The following is a 21,911-nucleotide window of genomic DNA, read 5'->3' on the forward strand; positions in this document are numbered from 1 at the left end:
TGTGTCATTATGAGTTTATGGTAATACGATTAATCGAACTGGTGTATTTATTAATTTATTAATCTTGTTTTATATTATGTAATTACCGTTTTCATAAAAAAGAACAAATAACAAAAATTCTCTCGTGAAAATACTAATATGCACGTAAAATATGTCGTATCTCATGTCATTCTACTGGGGAAAGGTGCATTTGTTTGTGAGAAAAATTTCTCATATCAAGAAAAAATATATCAGATCAACAATTATAATTATTATATTTTCTTTCGATATAATATAATAATTCTTTATACAAATATGTATTTTGAAATGGGAATCCAATATTATGGGAACCTATAATCTATACTATTAATAGACCTCAAAAGTTTTATTAGTGTGTTTTTTCAGAAATTTTATTTTATTTTTATTGTACTTATCATAAACTAATAAATATTTATAAAATTAAAAATAATAATTTTTAGTAGATATTGTAATAATAAATTATAAATTTAAACGCACACATCGAACGTATAAAATATGCTAATATTATATATAAATAGAGAGACACGCGCGTCCCACCAACGTGGAAATTACTTATTTTAATCATAGTTTTATATTTCTTGATTGTATTCTTTTTAATATAATTACATTTACATATTAATCAATTATAGCATCAAATCTCAAGGCACTTAGGTTTGATTGAGCTTTCTGTTGATCATTATCATTTTTAATTATTTTTTAATAATTACAGTGAATGTAAAATAATCATTGTACTATTATTATTATTATTAAATTACGTATTTAAAAATAATAATAATAATTAGGTGGGGATTGGGAAAAGCTTGTGTGTGACTATGGTCATAAAGCGGCGCGAACGACCGACATGATTGCGTTGCGGCTCTTCATTAGGGTTTCTGGGAGGGTCTATACGTAAATTTTATAAGTGGGGACCCTTACTCGCTAATACATATATATATATGCCTTGTGTCTGATATTAATTAAATCGAGGATAAATATAATTTTTTATTTATTTTTTTGGGTAAATATAATCACTTTTTTTAAAATTTGACTTAATTATAAATATTTGTTCATCGTTTGAAAAATTACAAACACCTCTCTAATTTTAATGTTCGTCTAACAATAAGCTCATTTCGTTAGGTTTTCATCTAATTTTTGTGGTGAACTGATCAAAATGCCTTTTAAATTATAAGTTATAATTTTATATGTATTTATAATTTTTTAAAATACTTTTATAAACTAAAATTCCCACTAAATTATTTATTTTATGAACCCTCAATTTTGACTGATGGAAAAACTTAGTTATCATATAGAAACAACCTTCTAAATATAATTTTTCAAACAATATGTAATTTACGTTTAGTTACACCTAATTTTACGAGGATTAATTATAACTATATAAAAAAAATTGTGGAGATAAATAACTCATGATGGATGAGTGCACAATCATAACTCTCAGCTGACGTGGATTAGAGGAAAAGGGGGGCTCTAAATAAATATTTTTACAAATTTGAAAAGAATAAAATCATTCGAAAAGCATTTGGTATTAGATTTGTAATGATGAGAGATGAGATTAGTGTGTGCGTGTGTGTGTGTGTTCTAAAGAAAAGAAATACAACACAAGTTTGACTGACCTTTGAGGGTCTATTGGGCCAACATCATAATTGTTCACCAAATTAAAGTGGAAAAAGAAAAGGCTACGTGCAAGATAGTTTTTATAATCATTTAATTTTTTTTTAATTATATTCAAGAATTGTCGTTCAAGTCGGATAATTTAGACTCTAAACCAATCAAGAAAAATGGGTATCAATTGACTTATTCGATACTCGATTTCTAGAGTTTGAGTAATAGAATTCTACCCAATCTAATTGTTCTTTTTTTTTTTGGAACCAAAAAAAGGCTGAGTTTAAGTATGTGAATAAATAAAAAAATTAGGGTTTATTTTAATTTAATTTTTCCTTATTGGCCGATGTATTGCAAAATCATAAAAGATGGAGAAAATTTGGGGTTTTGAACTGTCTCGTTCCCAGAAATCGTTCGTACAAAAATAAGTATTGACCATTATAGAGGTAATTATCTATCGAAAATAAGCATACACTCCCGATAATGCTGACAGATGCTGGAAAAGAGCCCGGTCTTCTTCTTTCTTCGTGCTTCAAATATTCTTCGTATTTTATTGCAACAAAAATCTCGCTTCAAATCATATATATATATTCTTCCTACAAAATATGTTTCTAGAAAATCCTAAAATATCACATAGAAAAGGTGAAATGAATTTATCAAACCCAAAGATTAGTGTTTAATATTGAATTTTCTTATATTTTTAGTTTACAATTGTCAATTTAATTTCTATTGTTCAGTTTTCTTTGTTTTATTTTCAGTTTTATTGTTTTATTTAGTTTATTTGATTTTTTTTTTAATTTTACTTCTCCTTATTATAATGAATTACTAAAGTAGTATATCGAAATATTCATGATTTATGAACTTAAAATTAAAAATAAAAAAATAATCCCAATTCCCGAAGGGATATCGGGTGCCCAAAGTTGCAGGTACCCACAAATTTTGGGCCCAAACTAGCTATCCAAAATTTTGAATATTTGATCCAACTATTCGAACCCCAATACATCACTCGATGCCCATTTTAAATTATATTATTTCAAATATCTTCAAATATTAATATACAAGATCTTTTAAAAAAAATTCTGATTTCTGTTCGTCCACGGCAACATCATCCCACATTAATTATAAACGAGAAGTTTGAATGACTTATAAGTCCCAATGTTTCATCTCCCTAACATGAGGTGCCTATTTAAGATAAAAACAATAAGGCTCATGCGAAGTCTAAACGAGCAATAACTCGTGTAGAGTCGCAAGTCACATCAATCTTGAAATTCAAGTACATATGACATCTCAGAGTTTTTATACTATAATTTTAATCGTAACCATAGTAGGTTCATTCAAATTAAAAATATTATTAGTTTTATACTAACTAAAAATAGTAAAATATTTATACGAGTACCTATAAATTATCTATTAATATAATTTTTAATAAAAAAATTCAACTACGCAATATTTTTATAAATAAATATTTTATTTTCATAAATTGAGGGGATAAACAACCTTTGAGCCACAAATGATTTGAAGATATTTCCAAGAAACATGCAAACTGCAAAAACATGTGAACTGACACTACTTTCCAGACAAGACTTACCATAAATACCGTACGCGGGACCAATTTTTTAATAATTAATTGTCGACTAGGACCACAATTTTCGCATATTAATTTTTTTAAAAAAAAAAAAAACAAGTTTTAGAGTAAATAAATGTTGATTGAATAGAAAAATAAATAAATAAATAATGTGTAAAATAATATAATTAGTTTAATTTCATCCATATTCGGCCTCATTATCGCCATAACCATTGGTTATGGTTCATGATACGAGGAGAAGTCTAATCTGATTAAAAATAGAGTTTTTAAATTTAATTTTTTATTATTTTATGTATAAAATTAAAATTAAATATACCAAATCAATTTCAGACGATAATTTTTTTTATTGATTTTTCAATTGGCTCTCACTGAATCACTCTATTTCTCAAAACCTTGATCTGATCCTCCTACTTGAGAATCAAATCAAACAAACAAATTTGATGGAGTATTGATTTTTTAAAGATTTCATTTTCAGTACAATTGTTCTCGTCCCACATTTAAAATGAAATTAAATTCATTTGGGTGAGAGCTAAACAATTAAACTTCTCGCAACAAGTGTACCTTTTAAGATTTCAAACTCTAATCGTTGTTAAGAATTTGGTATGATCCAGCTCGTTTACTACTAGACCAGTAATTTTACAGGATTTTATGGCGAATAAAATAGTAGATAAGAAAAGGATGCTTTTTAAGGATTCTAATCAAGTGGGCTTGACAATTCTTTAAGATTAGGAATCGTTACAGTCCTCTGATTGAGGTTCAGTATAAATACACGTAAATTTATTTTATTTAGTATCCATGAGATTTACCTTCGTCTAACAAACTAAATTGGTTAAAATTCACTTAATTTATTTTTATTAACAAATAAATTAAAAAAAATTAATATTTATCCTCTATAAACTTATTATTAACTTATTGCAGGTTAGATAAATATTTTCTTATTCAAACACCCATAAAAGAGATTTACTGACCTACAATAAATCAGTAATAAGTCAATCTATAGTAAATATGAATCTTTATCCGCTTTTTTATTAATATCAACACAGTAGGTGATTTTGACTAATTGAGAAATTTAATTATTAGACGAGAGCAAATTTTAGAGGTATTATATGTGAATTTTTCAAACTATAGAGAAATTTACATAAAATTACGAATTGTGCCATAAAATTTATGGGCCTATTCAAATGTGGCCCAATTTCAAGAAACCAGCAAGCTTTTTGGGCCTTCTTCCGTTTGATCCACAAAAAACGTCTCACCTCTTTCTAGAGACTGAAAGGCCACAAGAAACCAGTAAGCTAAACAACACATTAATTCAATCGACATATAAGTATAATTAAAAACAATAAATAGATTACGATACTGATATAATTAAGTCCATGCATATAACTGCATATATCTAAATCTTATTATATTTATTTAATTAAATAAAAAATAATCATGCAATAAAATGAATTAATCTTAAATGTGGAAGGATGAAAAATATATTAAAGTTAATTGATTAAAAGAAAACTTATTTTAACGGGTGAAATAAATATATGTGAAAGTAATTTAACTCACGTATATCTCGGTAATTTTTCTAATGTTATATTTGGATTGATGGATTTGAATTTAAAGAAAATATTTAATTTTTTTTAAATGACTTCATATTATATAAATTTAAAATTTATTAATATTTAACAAAATATGATTCAAACTAAAAGTTCGTTTGGTTTAAGTGGGAGGAAAATAGATGTGGAAGGGAGAGGGAAAGAATAATAATTTTCATTTAAGTTGTTTGGTATGATTGGGAGAGGAATAAATCTCAAATACTTTTATGTTTTGGTACGAGGAAAACTGATTGAAAAGAAAAGACTAATTTGTATAATTTTACTAATAACCATTCTCTTCATTTATTGTATTTAAAAATAAATAAATAAATATTACTAATATAATTTTAGTATATTAAAAATTTAAAAATCTTATTAATAATATTCATTAAATAAGAATAAGAATATTTTTTATTAATCAAAATGAGTTTTTATTTATTTATTTTAATCTGCTTAGTTTTAAATAAAATAAAAATTACTAATAATATTTTCAACCAACGAATTTGAATTCAAATTTTAGTACCTTTGTTGGTACAAAAAATAATTTCGGAGGAAATAAAAGTGGACTCCGAAAGTGTTTCATATATATCGAGTTTTAATTCACTTCCATCTCTTCCCTCCAACCAATCACCAAATTATCTCTTATATATTCATTTTTACATCCACTTCTCTTATACTCCCACTTTTCATCTCAACCAAATATATATAAAGTTATTATTAATTTATAATTACACAAATAAATTTATAGTATTTATTATTAAGGATTTGAAATTTATAATAATAATATAGATAAAAACAAAACCAAACAAGCCTGCAAGCGCTAATATCTTTTCTTCCCTCCTTGCCGATTTAGAGACAACATAAATCGCGGAACTTCAACCCAGCGCCATTTCAACCGACTCACAAGAGCGACTTTAGCTCAATCCTGAACACCAGGAGAGCATATGTAGTGTTAATAACAATAAATCATATAATAATCGCACTCGGCAAGCTCCCTCGCCCGGCGATTTTCTTCAGGTAACCTCAATTTCTTTGTCCTGTGTCATTTTGTTGAGCCCTAGCTTTTGATTTTTTATTTTTATTCTTTGATTTCCGTTTATTTGTTTTTGTTTTCGATTTGTTCGAATATTATTTTCGTTCTGCTTGAGATGTTTGCAGGTTGTTTACTGGACACAATAGTTTTTGTTGGAGTTGGAATCTTGTGCTGTAGTTTTATCGAATCGGAGGAGTGAGAAGATGGTAATTGCTTTTAGTTGGATTCAGTTGATTTAATTGCTTTTTTTTTTTTTTGGTTATTTTTTATTTTGTTATGTTTTGTTGTTTTAGTTGGATTCAGTTGAATTAATAGCTGCATTGTTTTTTGGTGTTATTGCCGTATGCATGAGCATAAAACTAGGTTGCTCTTGTCAAAGGAGAGGAGTTCTTGATTTTCCGGGTTAACTCTAGCATGTCAACTATTTTATCTTATTGGCTTCAATCTTAGTGAATGACCAATTGAATTGAACAGTAGTTGGAGATAAAGTATTACTTTGTTACATGATGAGCATATTCTGATTCTTGCTTTGACCTTTACTATTGAAATTTTTGTTTAATTTTTTCAGAATAACTTAGTCTGTTGGTTATTATAAGGATTATGAGACCAGTGAGAGCAGAAAGTTCATTTGTCTCAGAGCAAGCAGTAATTTTCAAGTGCCCATGGTTCCAGCCCTACTTAGGGGTTCATATTGGAGAAAGAACTATTCTTTTTAAGCATCATGCACCAGTTGTTATGGGTTTTTTGAGTTCATTCTCTAGATAGTCTGTATTGAATATTGCGATTGAAGAAGGATGATCATAATAAGGTTCACTTTTTTTTATCATGTAACCAAGCTTCTCCACCTGTACTTTTTCTAGCTCGATGTGACTCCTTACCCTAATTCTACATATGCCTGGAACTCTAGCAAATTGTCTAACTAAGTTTTATGTTTTTCTTTGTCCACAATGAAGATGGGTTTTAACCAAAAATGGAGATCTCAGTTTTCTCTGCTCGACAGACTCCGACACTAATGGCATTGCTGGTCATGGGTCTTGAACATTTTAATGCATGGAAAAGTATACTTAGTTAACCTCAAATGGTTGGGTAGTTATATAGGCCTGGTTTTACTGCAGATGTTATACTATTGCTCTCCGGTCTTGTCAATAAAAAAAATGTGCTTGTGTGGAGTACTTGTACAACTTTCAGTCTTTGACACTGTATCCACTACTCCATCTTACTCTTTTAAGGACTTTTGTAGTGTTTATCTCCTGACATCTGATACTACTATCAAGGAATAGAGCAGTCCTCAGGGAATTATCCTGGTGAACTGTTGATGTCCCTTGTCGTAGGCTCACTGACCGGCCTTCATTTTTCTCTGATAAACAAATTTCATTATCTCCGTCAGCACCATTTCTTTTCAAAATGAACTCGTCATAGTGTATTAGTCAGACATGAACAATTTTCTTTGCTTGTTACAGAATTATCCATTCCTGTCATCATGTTGGAGCCTCCTTTCTTCTTGTTAACATTCATTTATATTAGATTGATTCTCTGCTGATTAGCACAGTTTTAATCACTTTCTTGTTTGTGAATCTCTGTTTTTGTGGTCAAATGCATCTGATATTAGCTATGTCATTGATGTTGGTAGTGGGTGAAAGACATTTTATGCATGATGGGTACTGCCTCCTTCTGTTCTATGAGGTGTTATTGTTCTGAGGCTTAGAACAAGTTTACATTCATGCATCATGGATTTCAAAATAAGCTTTGGAGTTAACAGAACAGTTTTCTGTTTCAGGCAACTCTTAATGACTCTTTTCTGGCTGATCTTGATGAATTGTCTGATAATGAAGACGATCTTCTGGTAAGTATATTGCAGTTTCTTTCCGCATGATTGGCTTTCTATATGATTCCATCTAAAAGTCACTTTTGCCTGTAATGATTAGAATCCCCTCCTGTTTACATGTTCCACATATGTCCTCTTGCGGTTCAGGCTTCCTTTGTGATTTCTTTGTTATGGCCTTGCTTTTGGCCTTATGTTGATGGTAATTTACTTTCAGGATGCGGACAATGACAACGCCGAGCACATGGAAGAAGATATAGATGGTGACTTGGCAGATATAGAAGCACTTAATTATGATGATTTGGATAGTGTGTCCAAACTACAAAAAACTCAGCGCTATACTGACATCATGCAGGTAAGTTCAGTTTATACTAGTTGCCTAGTCCTAGTTTTATGCTTCAATCTTCTAATACTTAATGTGGGGCACCCTGATAATGTTTGCTATTATTCTGCTGTGATTTTATTGTTATATTTTCATTCTATAAAGAATTCTTTGATTTTTCTTGCAGAAAGTTGAAGATGCGCTGGAAAAGGGATCTGATAACTCGTCTCAAGGACTTGTTTTGGAAGACGATCCAGAATACCAGTTGATAGTTGATTGTAATGCCTTGTCGGTCGATATTGAAAATGAAATAGTGATAATCCACAATTTTATCCGTGACAAGTATCGGTTAAAATTTCCGGAGCTTGAGTCTCTGGTTCATCACCCCATTGATTATGCTCGTGTTGTTAAAAAGATTGGGAATGAGATGGATCTGACACTTGTTGATCTAGAAGGTCTTTTACCCTCTGCCATTATTATGGTGGTTTCAGTTACAGCATCGACTACCAGTGGCAAGCCTCTTCCTGAGGATGTCTTGCAGAAAACAATTGATGCATGCGACCGAGCTCTTGCTCTAGATTCAGCAAAGAAAAAGGTTCTTGATTTTGTGGAGAGTCGAATGGGATATATTGCTCCAAATCTTTCTGCTATAGTTGGCAGTGCTGTTGCTGCAAAACTAATGGGGACAGCTGGTGGTCTCTCAGCATTGGCAAAAATGCCTGCTTGTAATGTTCAGCTTCTTGGTGCCAAAAGGAAGAACTTGGCAGGGTTTTCAACAGCAACATCCCAATTTCGTGTCGGGTATCTCGAACAAACAGAGATATTCCAGAGCACTCCTCCTGCCTTGAGGATGCGTGCCTGCCGACTTCTGGCTGCAAAATCTACTCTTGCGGCACGGGTAGATTCTACTAGAGGAGATCCAACTGGGAAAACTGGAAGAAGTTTTCGTGCAGAGATTCACAAAAAGATAGAGAAATGGCAAGAGCCCCCTCCTGCGAAGCAGCCTAAACCTCTTCCTGTTCCTGATTCTGAGCCTAAAAAGAAGAGAGGTGGTCGAAGGTTGAGGAAGATGAAAGAAAGGTACTTGTAGTTTTCCTTGACTTATTTAAAGAGTCAAAAATTATGTGTGTCATCTTTGTTTAAAATTAGTTGTTTCGAAGTTGAAGAAGCTAATATGATCTCCAACTTCCATCAGATATGCTATTACAGACATGCGGAAGCTGGCAAATAGGATGCAATTTGGGGTACCAGAGGAGAGCTCCTTAGGTATTTATATAAAAAATCATTAATTACTCATTTTTACTTTAAGAATATAAAGGTTGAGGGAACTGAACTGAAAGCCTGTTTGCCTGCATCAAAGTAGAAAGGCTGTCTATTTACTGGATGACATGGTTATGCTGCTTATGACTTCTCTTTTAACTTTCCTAACTAGGTTCCAGAAAGAATCAGAAGATGTCCATTTGTTTCTTTAACGCCGATTTAAACTGATCCTGTTCACTATCTTAATTTTCAAAAGTTTTGGTCGTTCATTTTTGGTTTCTCTTTTCTTATACTTTGGAATTTTTCTTGAAGGTGATGGACTGGGAGAAGGATATGGAATGCTTGGACAGGCTGGCAGTGGTAAGCTGCGTGTATCAGTTGGTCAGAGCAGGCTTGCTGCTAAAGTAGCCAAGAAGTATGATTTCTCTCTCCTTTTCATTCTGTTTAAACAATTCAGACTGCCTTTTGTGGCAGCTAAACCAGAAATTGATTTGTTTGGCATGAGGTAGATGAAGTTGCAGCCTTTGAAATAGGATGAGAGATTTCTTACTCAAATTTCAGTTTATATTTCGCAACTCCCAATTTTGTGAGTTTAATCCAAAGCCGCCACCATAACATCACTGTAATAGGATTCTGCTACTTCACGCTGTTGAATGCTTCACTGCGCTATCATTTACTATTTTCATGTTTGGACTTTGATTTTCAGATTTAAGGAGAGAAATTACGGAAGCAGTGGTGCGACTTCTGGACTCACTTCAAGTCTGGCCTTCACACCTGTGCAGGTCTCGTGCTTTTCTCTAGAAAACTGAAGTGTCTAGTTAGTCTAAGCACATCCACTAACTAAGCTTTAAACCAAAACAAGCTCACATGCCTGTAAAGTTGCTGCTTCTATATTTAATTCTCGGACGTTCATTAGCTGAAATTCACGATGTCGTATGCTTTTACAGGGTATTGAGCTTTCAAATCCTCAGGCAAACCAGCTGGGTGGTGGAACTCAAAGTACTTACTTTTCAGAAACTGGAACTTTTTCCAAGATCAAGAAAACATGAAATGTCGCCTGATTGGAACTCTGTCAAAATCTTACCATGAATTCTGTAGATTTGATTGAGTAGTTTTTGATCTGTATGCTCTTTTTTCCTTTTCGTGTCAGATGTAACTAAACCTTATATATTTTTTACTCCCAAATGCAGCACCAACTTGAAGTTGATTCCTACCCTATTTCATTTCAGACTCGATTCTCGTTTCAGTTTAGATTATCATTATAGTACAAGAAAATCAAATGGGAACAAAGTACAGAGAGTTTGAATAAGCAAATAATTAAGTTGTCTGATTGACCAACTGATTTAACTGGACGAGATTTTCATGTTATTTTGTTAACATTTTGGTTGTGTAGTACATTTAAAAAAATATTTATTTATTTATTTATTTATTTTTGATATAAAAATTATGGTAAAAAATATTATTTATTATGATTAAATAAAATTAAAATTAAAATTAAAATTAAAATTTTAATTATGATTAATTAATATTTTACGGTTTTAATTATGACAAGATACTTGCCATAAATTTAATTATGATGCATATTTTAATTTTATTTGATGGTCGTGGACCTCGTGGTGGTTGTGCAGACATAATTAATTTATATTCGTTAGAGTATTTCTTTTGGTAATAAAAATTCAGAATTTCATTATTATGTAATACTAATGAATTCGAGGCCTGGACTATGGGCTGATTCAGCCCATCCACCAAATGGGCTTCTGGCTTAAAGCCCAAATATCAGAACGTACAAGTGCTCAAAGCGTGACTCCCAAACTCTGCCTCCATTATCTTCCCCTCTCCAAGTTTTGAAGAAAGAAGCAAACTCTCAAAGCACTGTTAACAGATACAAAGAAGAAGCTGAATTTTGAATTTCAGTAGGCATACACAGAGAGAGGCGCAATAAACTACTGCTACTCGTTTATCTCTGGTATGTGTGCTTTCACAAATAGTCATCTACATGTTCGGGGATATGCCTTAGAGAGATTTTTTTTGAAGTGTTTGACATTTGGGTTTTTGTTTTTTACTAATTGGAGTTTTGCATATGAGTTTCAGGTGCTCGGCTGAGGTATTGCTTTCCGGGATTCTTTTGTAGGCCGCGAGGGAGGTGGTGATAGTTGTAGCTGGAAATGAATTTGCTTTCCTGTAGTAGTAACAGTTGGCCTTTGAGCTCCGGCGTTGTTGCTGTCACTGACCAACCTTTGAAGAGTTTAAAGGGTTCCTTGAGCGTTCCTTCTTTTGTATGTTATTTGAAGAGAAGTTTAGTCTGTGTATTATTGGTATAGTGTTGGTGCAATTTGTGCCATTCGGCAAGGTTGCATGCAGGAAAAGTTTTATATTCCGTATGAATGTTCCTCTTTGAGAAGAAAGTTTGATTCTTGATGCAGGGATGGGAACAAAGAAGAGATAATTTGCGTAATAATCGCAGAGTGTTGAAAGTCGTTGCTTATTATGGCCTGAAAAGCCCACCTTACAAGCTTGTGAGATTGCACTTCATTGACTTGTTTCTTTCTACTTCTTCTGCCGAGCATGAAAGTAGTGTGTATAGAAACATAATGAAGACTAAATGGTAAAAGGAGTGATAACAAATCTTGACTGCACAGTTAAGAATGAGAATTGATGGATTTTGCTCAATGTTGTTTGGTTCGTCTTCACTAACACTATTGTTCACTTTATTTTCTCTCCTGCATTTTTAGGATGCACTAGAACCGTATATGAGCCAGAGAACACTTGAAGTGCATTGGGGTGGTCATCATCGTGGTTACGTGGACGCTCTTAACAAACAACTCGAGAAGAATGATGTACTCTATGGATGTACCATGGATGAGCTAATTAACGTGACATATAACAATGGCAACCCATTGCCTGAATTCAATAATGCAGCTCAGGTATTTCCGAATTATTGCTCATAATTCTACTAGGGCTGTTATTATAATGTGCAGTTCTTTAGATCTATTAATGGCAGGTTCAATCTTTCATAGTATCTATTAGTTGGGTGGATATGTGTGATTCATGGTGATAATATGTCAAGGTTAAATTTCTTAATGACTTATGAAGCCAGAATGTCAATTGCTACACTCGCTAAGTTACTAAATAGGTTGAAGGCAGTAGGCATATAACTGATAGTGTGACCAACAAGTGATAGTTAAGGCCTACAGAGTGTGGATTTGGATCTTCAAAATCACATCAATCGCAAGTACCCTTCATGAAAGAATTTTACCCATCCGATTCATGTGCAAGGTGCCGTGCCTCTTGATTTTATGAAAACCATACATGGAAACCATGCATATTCTTTGTTTTCTTGATCTCCGGATCTGATATAGTATGATTAAGAGCTTCTAACACCTTACATGCCCATGCCGGTAGGTCTGGAATCATGACTTCTTTTGGGAATCCATGCAACCTGGAGGGGGTCAGATGCCCACATTGAGTCTACTTCAGCAGATAGAGAAGGATTTTGCTTCATTTGCCAATTTCAAAGAGAAATTCACAGAAGCAGCTCTTACATCATTTGGATCTGCCTGGGTTTGGTTGGTTTGTAAGTCCATGATGACCATATGAAGTTCACATCAAATGAATGTCACATAAATTTTCTGATTTGAGTAACTAAATATTCAAAAATTGAATGTGATTTTGATGTAAAAGCTTTACATGATTACTGTTGCCTGTTGCAAAAGGAAACATACTTAAAGCATCAGGATAAGTTGATCTATGAATCAGCCAATTCATGTTTCTTTTCCTCATTGCTCAGATTTGAACTTAGCTTGGATCTAGTGAGCAAAATTGATTTCTGAAAACTGCAAACTGTTTGGACATTTTTGCATTTTAATTATCTTCAGTTAAAATGCTACTGCTATTGCTGGTACAACCTCAAGATACATATCTTATGGAGTAGTGTGTGTCTACATCAGATGTATGAGTCCAGTCTGAATTGATAGGGTTCTTGATGTTCTTATCAAATTATATAAACCCTTTGGTTTAATTATACTGCATTGTAAGTAATGTCCTTAATTTTTGCAGTGAAGAGGGAGAAAAAATGTCTTGCAATTGTTAAAACATCCAACGCAATCAATCCTCTAGTGTGGAATGACATCGTAAGGAGCTTCTATGTATTTTTAATTTTCTAAGACTGCCTTTCCTTAATGTTGATGATCTCTTAATTGTTTGCAGCCAATAATCAATTTGGACGTGTGGGAGGTATGTATATCCTCTCTCTCTCTCTCTCTCTCACACACACACACACACGCGCGCGCGTACAATCAACACTTTAAGCACATTTGCCCTACCTTGTTCTTTCCTTGTTGATTTTTCCATTGGTTTTGCAGCATGCTTACTATTTGGACTACAAGGTCAGTCTCCCACGAAGATTTCTATTCCTTGCATCTTCACAGTGAAAAAATATTCTCATTGTTTCTGTTATTCTCCTCTTATGCCAATCTTTGACCAGAATGAGAAAGCCAAATATGTCAACACTTTTATGAATCATCTCGTATCCTGGGATGCAGCGGCAGCACGCATGGCTCGTGCACAGGCTTTTGTGAATTTAGGTGAGCCTAAAATCCCAGTGGCATGAGATGCTCCACCTTCAGCCAGCCCATCTCATACCCATAAGACCAAAAAGCTTCGAAATTTGCCATCCTTCTTCACCAGAAGGTGAAATGCCAGAATCGGAACCACTCCTTACCGAGAACAGATATAAATAGGAACGAGGCAACAGTGCTAAAACCAGATGACTCTGCCGGTGCAAGACAGTTGCCCGAAAATCCTCTCTCCTGGAACAATGAAAAGAATTTGAAGAGAGCCTTGAGCACTCCACTTGTGAAAGTGTACTTGGTATCATGGATTCTGTTGTAACTATTGTCCAAAGAATTACAACTATCTGTTTCATGAAGATGAGAGATCTTTGGACCAATCTTTGTGCTTGAGTTGGATTATATCAATACATTATCCTCCTTATCTACATACAGAACATACATAGCTCTGGGGATGTTGCAGTTTATTCATGTCATATATTGTTCAAAGGTTGGCTAGTGCAAGAAAATAGACCAACAGGTAGCATAGTTATTGCCATATTTTTAAAGTTCAGACAGAGTAAAAGCAAAGATGTACATGTTACTTATTTTGTTGAAGTTAATATAAATACCCCATCTGAATATAATGCCATTTTATCACCTTGAAAGCGCAAAAATTAGGAAGATTTAATTAAGTGATTTATGACATTTCTTATTTTTAAAATTTTCGTTCTTCACTGTAACGGCAGTTGTTGATTTACTTTGACAGTGGTATTGATTGGTTATACATATTTATTATTGATAATTGATTTATATTAATTTTTTATGATTAAGTTTGTGATGTAATTGTAATCGATTCACGAAAAAAAAAAAATCATTCTTCACAAATAATACCCCACATTTTCCTACTTTTTATATAATTTAATTCTTGAAATAAATATTTCTTAGTTTGGAATTAGGGTAAATTATAAAGAATACCATTGAAATTTGTCTTAATTACAAATGTCATTCGTGTTTGAAAAATTAATGTTAATTAAAAGAACATTTGAGGTTTGTCATAATTATAAATATTTTTATAATTGAAAAATTATAAATACCCTTTGAAATCAACGTCCGTCAAATTAATATCCCCTATAATGGATTATCACTGTAGTTTTTGTAAGACGACTATTAACTTTAAATGATATTTGTAATTTTTCAAATAATAAATATTTATAATTATAACAAATCTCAAAAGCTGTTTATAATTTACGCTTGGAATTAGGTATCATAAGAATGACAAATGTGAATATATATTATGTAATTAATTCAGAAAATATTTATATATATTATTTTGTTAAAAGTTTGGGTATCAGAATAAAGTAACTGAAATTGATTTATGTATCAGAGTAATAGAACTAGTATCTTGTTCCAACGCTGTCAATTTGCCGGCATCAATTAAACCCTAACAACCGCACCGGCGGTGCCCGCCTTCTCTTCCGCCTTCGCTGATCCTCATCTTCTTCGCATTGGCGTCACCCGATCAGGTAATTTTGGTTTCGGAGGAAAATCATTCGTTTGTTCGAGAGCAAGGACTTGTTTAATCATCGCCAGACCTCACAATCTCGTTAGCCTGTATGTGCAAATCCAATGAGGGTTTTGATTGGTTCTGTTATTGGAAATTGTTGGTGTTTGGTTAGAATGAATGTTAAGCCGCGTTTATGAGTTAGAACTTACGAATGCATCGCGTTATTTCATGGTATCAGACTTTGAAATGGAGTTCTGTAGTATTGTAAGCCAAATTCCAACTCGTTCCTAGATGCCTGCTGCTTATTTTGATTCACAAGTCATTACACGATCATTTCTATTATTTATGTATATATATATATACCCATAATTGGTGAAACTATGGATTGCACAAACTTGTAAACAAGTTAGAAGTGCGGATAGACCTGAACCAAACCTAGTGCCGATCGGTTGGTAACCTGCTTGATATTGTTCAGCTTTAAAAGTTTAAACAGCTGAACAAGATTTCGAATCCCCGGTTGGAAGAGTAGTAGAGAACACTCGTAGTTCTTTTCCTAGGTAATGAGAACGTCCAATCTTTCAAGCTATTCTTTTCCTAGGTAATGAGAACGTCGAATCTTTCAAGCTATTCGTGGAAAAGAGTGGATGAATTGATAAGGTTTACTCAAGTATAAATTGTTTTCGTTCTAATAAAATGCAAAAGTACACGTTGATAAGGAACATGGAACTTGCACGGAACTAGAAGTTGATTTAAAGCTATCAAATTTGTAACTTGAGAAGTTCTTGTCGATTGAGGTTCCCAGAAAGGAAAATTAGAAAAATGAGTTCTGCATAAAGAGCTCAGAGTTGGCTTATTAGCAGGTGTTGCGTAGTCAGTTGTAAAATATTGAGGTATCCTAATTTAGGAAGGTAAATTTTAACAAGACATAATATTTATGGATTAGTACAGGTTTTCTGAATACCTATATGGTTTATTTTTGGAGGTAGAGATGAATATTGGGACCAGATTAATGTTTTTACTTACAACTATGTGCCTAAAGTATCCTATCTGCAGGAATGTCATTTATAATGCATCTGTACGATGAAATTGAGCCCCAGCTTTCCTCAGTGGTATCTTGCTTATCTCTAATTACTCCAGGTTTGAAGTAAACTCCAATGTAACTTATCCAAGTTCCCTTCTTTGAGGCGACTCAGTGCGTGAACCTTGTTTATTTCTTCTGAGGAAAGATTTCTTTGGTTGACTTTTGAACAAAATGACAGAGGTCTTGGGCTTCACAGCATGCAGGCAGTTGTTGCAAATGTTCTTGGCTGTTATCTTCTTTCATTGTTCTGAATTTGTCCTGGCAATTGCTATTCATGGGAAAAACAATGTAACTCTTAAGTCTCTTTTGATCAGCAAAAACTATGCTTTGGCAATGGCCTGTTCCTTGTTAGAGTACTTTGTTGAAATCTATTTGTTCCCGGGGATGAAAGAACACTGGGTAGTAAGCAACACAGGCCTGGTCATGGTGATTGTTGGCGAAACCATGCGAAAGTTGGCAATAATAACTGCTGGTAGGTCCTTCACTCATCTCATCAGGAGATACCCCAATGAACAGCATAAATTGGTAACTCATGGTATCTATAAGTACATTAGGCATCCAAGTTATTGTGGCTTCCTCATCTGGTCCGTCGGTACTCAGATAATGCTCTGTAATCCGGTATCAACACTTGCATTTGCAGTAGTCGTTTGGCGTTTTTTCAAAGAGAGAATACCGTATGAGGAGTTCTTCTTGAGGCAGTTTTTTGGTTCAGGGTACGAGGAATACGCTCGACGGACGACTTCTGGGATCCCGTTTATCAAGTAATGATCTTTCCATGTATTTTGGGCATTCTTATTCCATGAGACCACCTCCACACAGTTGCTAGTTCCAGCTCTTGTTTTTCTACTATAGTTGTTTGTTTTATGGCTCTTAAATTCTTTCAATTACATTCAATTATGTCTGCTTGGTGATGTCACGTTTACTATTTGCTTTCATAACTCAACTTAGAATAACATCCTTTTTTTCTTTTTCCTGTTTTATTGTTTTCTTCATTCAAATTCAAGAATTAAGACATGGGTTGTCAAATGCTGCTGTTTTTTGTTGATGAGACTGATGTGGCTCTTAGTCTTAGGTTGGGTTTCCTACATTTTAGTCAAGAAATTATATAAGAATTTCTAGGCATGGGCTACTAGAAGGTAAGGGAAAAGTAGCTTGAAACAAACAAAAAAGAAGAGACAAATAACTGCAACTTTCTTTCAGCAATCACAGTCTGATTTTTGTCCACTTCTGTAGTTTTCAAACCACGCGGCCAAAAATTTGATATTCAGTTTCATGGATTTCGAGATATATATATATATATATATATTTTCAGTAATAATGGATTTTGAGCTTTAACTTTTGTCAAACTATATCCAGTACCAGCATTCTCTTTAATTGTTCTCCATATCTACTTAACATTTAATTGTTTTTAATGTATGATTTCATGTTTTTTCTTTCTCCTTTTTAATAATTTAATATTACACCCTTAGAGTTTGGAGTCCAAATTCTCTACGTATCGATTATTGTGACTAGTATATTAAATGTGTGTGCATAATAAAGTATAAATTTTAAAAAAATATCAATTAATTAAATAAAAATATAAAAGAATTAATGAAAAATTAGAGAAGCAAAAGGAATGTGGATTTTCTTTTATAAATAGGGATGAGGAAGTGTGATGATATCTCACAACTTTAGATTATGTAAATTTTACTTATTTATTTATTATTATTATTATTTTGTAATAGTTGAATGTCCTTCCAAGAAATGAAAGAGATTCGTGTAGATATTCTTGAAATATTTTTCTTAATTTTACGACATTATAAACAGTCGCTAGAAAGACGGAACTCCCCTAAAAAGGACACGAATTCAATTACGTGTACATGGCAATTGACATCACCATCCCAACCACCAATCCTTAATCATCATTCCCTTACTATTTTTTCCAACATTTTGGATTGGATGTGTAACGCAAATTTCGTGCTATTGAATTTATTGAAATAAGAAAAGTTATTATAAATAATTTTTATATAATCAAATATCTCGCGTGTATAAAATCTTTATTTGAAATTTTTAATTCTTCACTTTAAAAATACGATCTTTAGTTTTGGCAGGTGGAACTTGACATTTTAATTTATTTCGATCTTGACTTGGATCTTCAAAATGAGAGTGTTTGTAAAAACTTCCACTTTTAAAGAAGTGATTATTGTAGAAAAAGTTGAAAGTTGTAACAAAATCAAAAGTGGGCAGTATTTGTTTATAAAATGAAAAGCAGATAAAAGCTACATTGAATAGTGTTTGGAGAAAAATCATTTTTAAAATAAACTCAATTGATGAAAGACTATTTTGTCCATTTGTGTTAAAAAGGTATTATCTTTTTGCTTATTATTTCACTTGTTGTTTGTTACTACTAATTATTTTTTCACAAAAATCATAAATTTTATTTTGATTAGTTTTTCATATTTATGTTTTTCTAGAAATATTATAAAAATATGTTTGATTTAATAATGCTTCCACTAAGAAATATAATTATTTATTCATACGCAATGATTAAACTAATTGCATGATTGTAAAAAAATAATCTATTTATTAATTAATTAAATAATAATATGTGAACAAAATAATGTAATTAGATGATATAGCACATAAAATATAAAAAACTTAAAATATTAAATATGTGAAAGTATAAATTTAATTATCATTAGTATTTAAATTATTTGAAAATTTTTTAATTTAAAATAATAAAATTGAATTAAGATTATTATAATAAGGATAAAGTAGAAAAAAATAAAGTTGGATTTGTTTACAAAAATACATCAAAAGTGATTTTTTGAAGCCAGAAGCTGAAAAACGCTTTTTTGAAACGTACACAACACTCCCAACATCAATTCGGGGTTTTTTTTTTTACTTACTCCCAAGTTGAACGGTATAAGTTTGGAGAAGTTGAATTAAACTTGAATACTTTTTGATGGATTTGAAGCTTTGATATTCCGTCAAAATGGATTTGTGTCCTGACAACGTTAATTTGCAGGTCGTTTAACTTCTTCTTGAATCAAGCATTGACTTTGGATGATGTCTGCGACAGACACCTTGATCTTTGCTTTGAATGCTATGAATCTTCCTTGATTTGTGTTTGAAAGGATTTTGAGACTCTTTGAATGCTCTTTTACATGTTTCTTGACTTGCATCTTGAGTTGTGTCTGTTGAATGGTGAAACACCCCAATTTATAGTTGTAGGGCGAAAGACTTTGCCATATAAACTTGATGATGTGGCACGATATGATTGTCCATTTATGATTTGTTTCCTTAATCACAAGATGTGATATAAAATTACCAAATCATTAATATATTGGTTCTTTTGTTGGCAATAAAAAATTTAAATTTCTTTAAATACTTCAATTTCATACATGATAATATTTAATTTTATAAAAAATATAAAAGTAATGAAAAAATATATTACACATATCAGTATAATTGCCAATAAAATTTGCATGCTTACAAGAGGTTCTCAACTCAAGTGCCTCCCTCCACAACTATTATTTGTCACCTAAATTTGTGGATCAATTACTGTGAGGACCACATACATCTAGGTTGTCCAAACTGACTAAACACCCAGGATCCCTGCATTTCTCCATTGGTCGGCTCAGTTTGAGCACAACTAGATAATGTACTTTAGCATTCCTCCTTCCCTCAATCAACAACTCACATTAAATCCTATAACTCATTTATATAAAATACATAGCCCATATATATTCAGCATGTTCCGTTTTATTGCATCAAATACTGTTGAGTTTAACTTTGTAGCAATCTCACTCATTCATCAAACATTATTGAGTTTAACCTTGTACCAACCTCACTCATTTAAATATGACTAGATGTAATAATTGGACCTGCTCAGTGTCGTTCTTACTTGTCTTTGTAGCTGAAAGAATACTGAGATTAACTTACGACCTGAGAGTTGATAAAAGACTTGCATCGTTTATCATATTTTAAGCTAAGTTGTGAACCAGGTAAAAATACGTGGATATTTTTTTTTTATTGGAATCAAATATATACTTCAGCTTCACATATTTGTAAGCTAAAATTTCCTATTTTTCAAGTTTTGATGAGACTTCCTCTACATATGTAATGTGGAAGTATCTATTTTTTGTTCTTTTAAGGAAATTGGTTTGGTACAATCATTAAAAATCCGTGCCTTCAATTAATCATAAGAAAATGATATACAACGAACCTTTCACTATCTTATTTTGTTTACTTTTAATTAATGATAAGAAAATGATATACAACGAACCTTTCACTATCTTATTTTGTTTATTTTACGCATAAATACTAAGATTATTCTTTCGTGCAGGGATTTAATATAAAATTATAATAAAATTTAGATAGATTTTGAAATAATTATTCCTAGCAGTGATGAGCCAAAAAAATCGAAACCGTAATCAACTATTATAAAGAATCGTGGGTTACTAAACCCCAAATATTACGAACCAATAATACAGGAATATTAACAGATAAATCTGCAAATCTAAAAATATAGAAATACAAATAATATATTTACAGATCAATAAGAACAGTAGCTGATAAAAATCAACAACAATGAACATCTCTGCAGGAAGCCGGATTTGGTGAAGGGGGGGTAGCCCACAGCCCCAAAGGCTGGTAGCCCAAACACACCGGTTGCTTTAGAACCCGAATCCACCAAGGGAATCCACAAAGGAACTCGTCCACAAAGGATCACTCAAACCCCAATCTAAAACCACACAAGTTTCCACTCAAAACCACTAAGAAATTCCACTTAAGAAACTTTGTTCACGAAGAACTTTTGGTCAAGAGAGAAGAAGAAGAGGATTATTTTTTTTCTTCAGTTGTCTTATCTTTTATAGCCATCGGAGGTGGTAAATATATAGGGAAGCAAATGATATCGATAAGAGAGAGAAAACATCAATTATGAAAAATACAGAGATCAAGGGGACAGGGTAAAAATGAATTAGGATTAGGGTTCTATAGGGTTAAGTAGAAGTCGGGTCGGGAGAATGGGATTAATCGGGTAGTGGATCGGGCTTGAGCCATCCAGGTAGGTTGGGTGGTGCTTGGGCTTAGGCCTAGCGAATAAGGGTCATGGCAAACTAACATAACATTTCCCACTTTGGACCAGAATTTAAAAAAAAAGGAACCTAGTCCAATAACAAATATAACATTCACCACAGCCATATGTACATGCAAAATAGAGATATTAGCAACAAATGCAGAAAGATATAAACAAAGGTAAAAAACCAACAAATACAAAGTATCAACAGGTGTAGGATAATTTTAACAGAGGATAAAAACCACAGATTTGGGAAGGAACCTTAGCTAAATCTCAACCAGATTTCGGACAACCTCAGGGGCTCGACCAAGTGAGGGATTAGCAAGGGTCTGGTCTTAGGTTCGGAGGAATAAGCACTAAGCAATAAACAATTTCAAACCACAAAGTAATATTTTATACATTGAGCAACTAGCACACAATAGTTTCTCGTAGATCTACAAAGAAAAACTTTTTTGCACTAAACACTTGTTCCAAAGAAAATATGATCAATGC

General features: G+C 32.5%; 3 protein-coding genes across 5 annotated transcripts; all 3 read left to right on the top strand.

Annotated features, from left to right (window-relative positions):
• Positions 5,613–10,440, top strand: LOC105168241 (U4/U6 small nuclear ribonucleoprotein Prp31 homolog). The gene is made up of 9 exons (XM_011088243.2): positions 5,613–5,802; positions 5,944–6,024; positions 7,596–7,661; positions 7,858–7,995; positions 8,150–9,042; positions 9,158–9,228; positions 9,535–9,637; positions 9,929–10,004; positions 10,170–10,440. The coding sequence occupies exons 2-9, from the start codon at positions 6,022–6,024 to the stop codon at positions 10,269–10,271; spliced, it is 1,452 nt and encodes a 483-aa protein (XP_011086545.1). The 5' UTR covers positions 5,613–5,802; positions 5,944–6,021; the 3' UTR covers positions 10,272–10,440.
• Positions 11,029–14,220, top strand: LOC105168242 (superoxide dismutase [Fe] 3, chloroplastic). Its single transcript, XM_011088244.2, has 9 exons — positions 11,029–11,188; positions 11,314–11,498; positions 11,646–11,738; positions 11,955–12,146; positions 12,625–12,796; positions 13,279–13,352; positions 13,429–13,455; positions 13,584–13,607; positions 13,706–14,220. The coding sequence occupies exons 2-9, from the start codon at positions 11,388–11,390 to the stop codon at positions 13,829–13,831; spliced, it is 819 nt and encodes a 272-aa protein (XP_011086546.1). The 5' UTR covers positions 11,029–11,188; positions 11,314–11,387; the 3' UTR covers positions 13,832–14,220.
• Positions 15,122–17,310, top strand: LOC105168244 (protein-S-isoprenylcysteine O-methyltransferase A). Of its 3 annotated transcripts, XM_011088245.2 has the most exons (3): positions 15,122–15,295; positions 16,330–16,413; positions 16,536–17,310. In XM_011088245.2, exons 2-3 carry the CDS (start codon positions 16,332–16,334, stop codon positions 17,120–17,122), a joined length of 669 nt encoding a protein of 222 aa, XP_011086547.1. In that variant the 5' UTR covers positions 15,122–15,295; positions 16,330–16,331; the 3' UTR covers positions 17,123–17,310. The 3 variants fall into 3 exon arrangements, with proteins under 3 accessions (XP_011086547.1, XP_020552173.1, XP_011086548.1); XM_020696514.1 differs by having other exon boundaries at positions 16,330–17,310; XM_011088246.2 differs by lacking the exon at positions 16,330–16,413 and having other exon boundaries at positions 16,414–17,310.

The sequence above is a fragment of the Sesamum indicum genome, linkage group LG8 (genome assembly GCF_000512975.1).
Source record: "Sesamum indicum cultivar Zhongzhi No. 13 linkage group LG8, S_indicum_v1.0, whole genome shotgun sequence".
Taxonomy (NCBI): Eukaryota; Viridiplantae; Streptophyta; class Magnoliopsida; order Lamiales; family Pedaliaceae; genus Sesamum; species Sesamum indicum.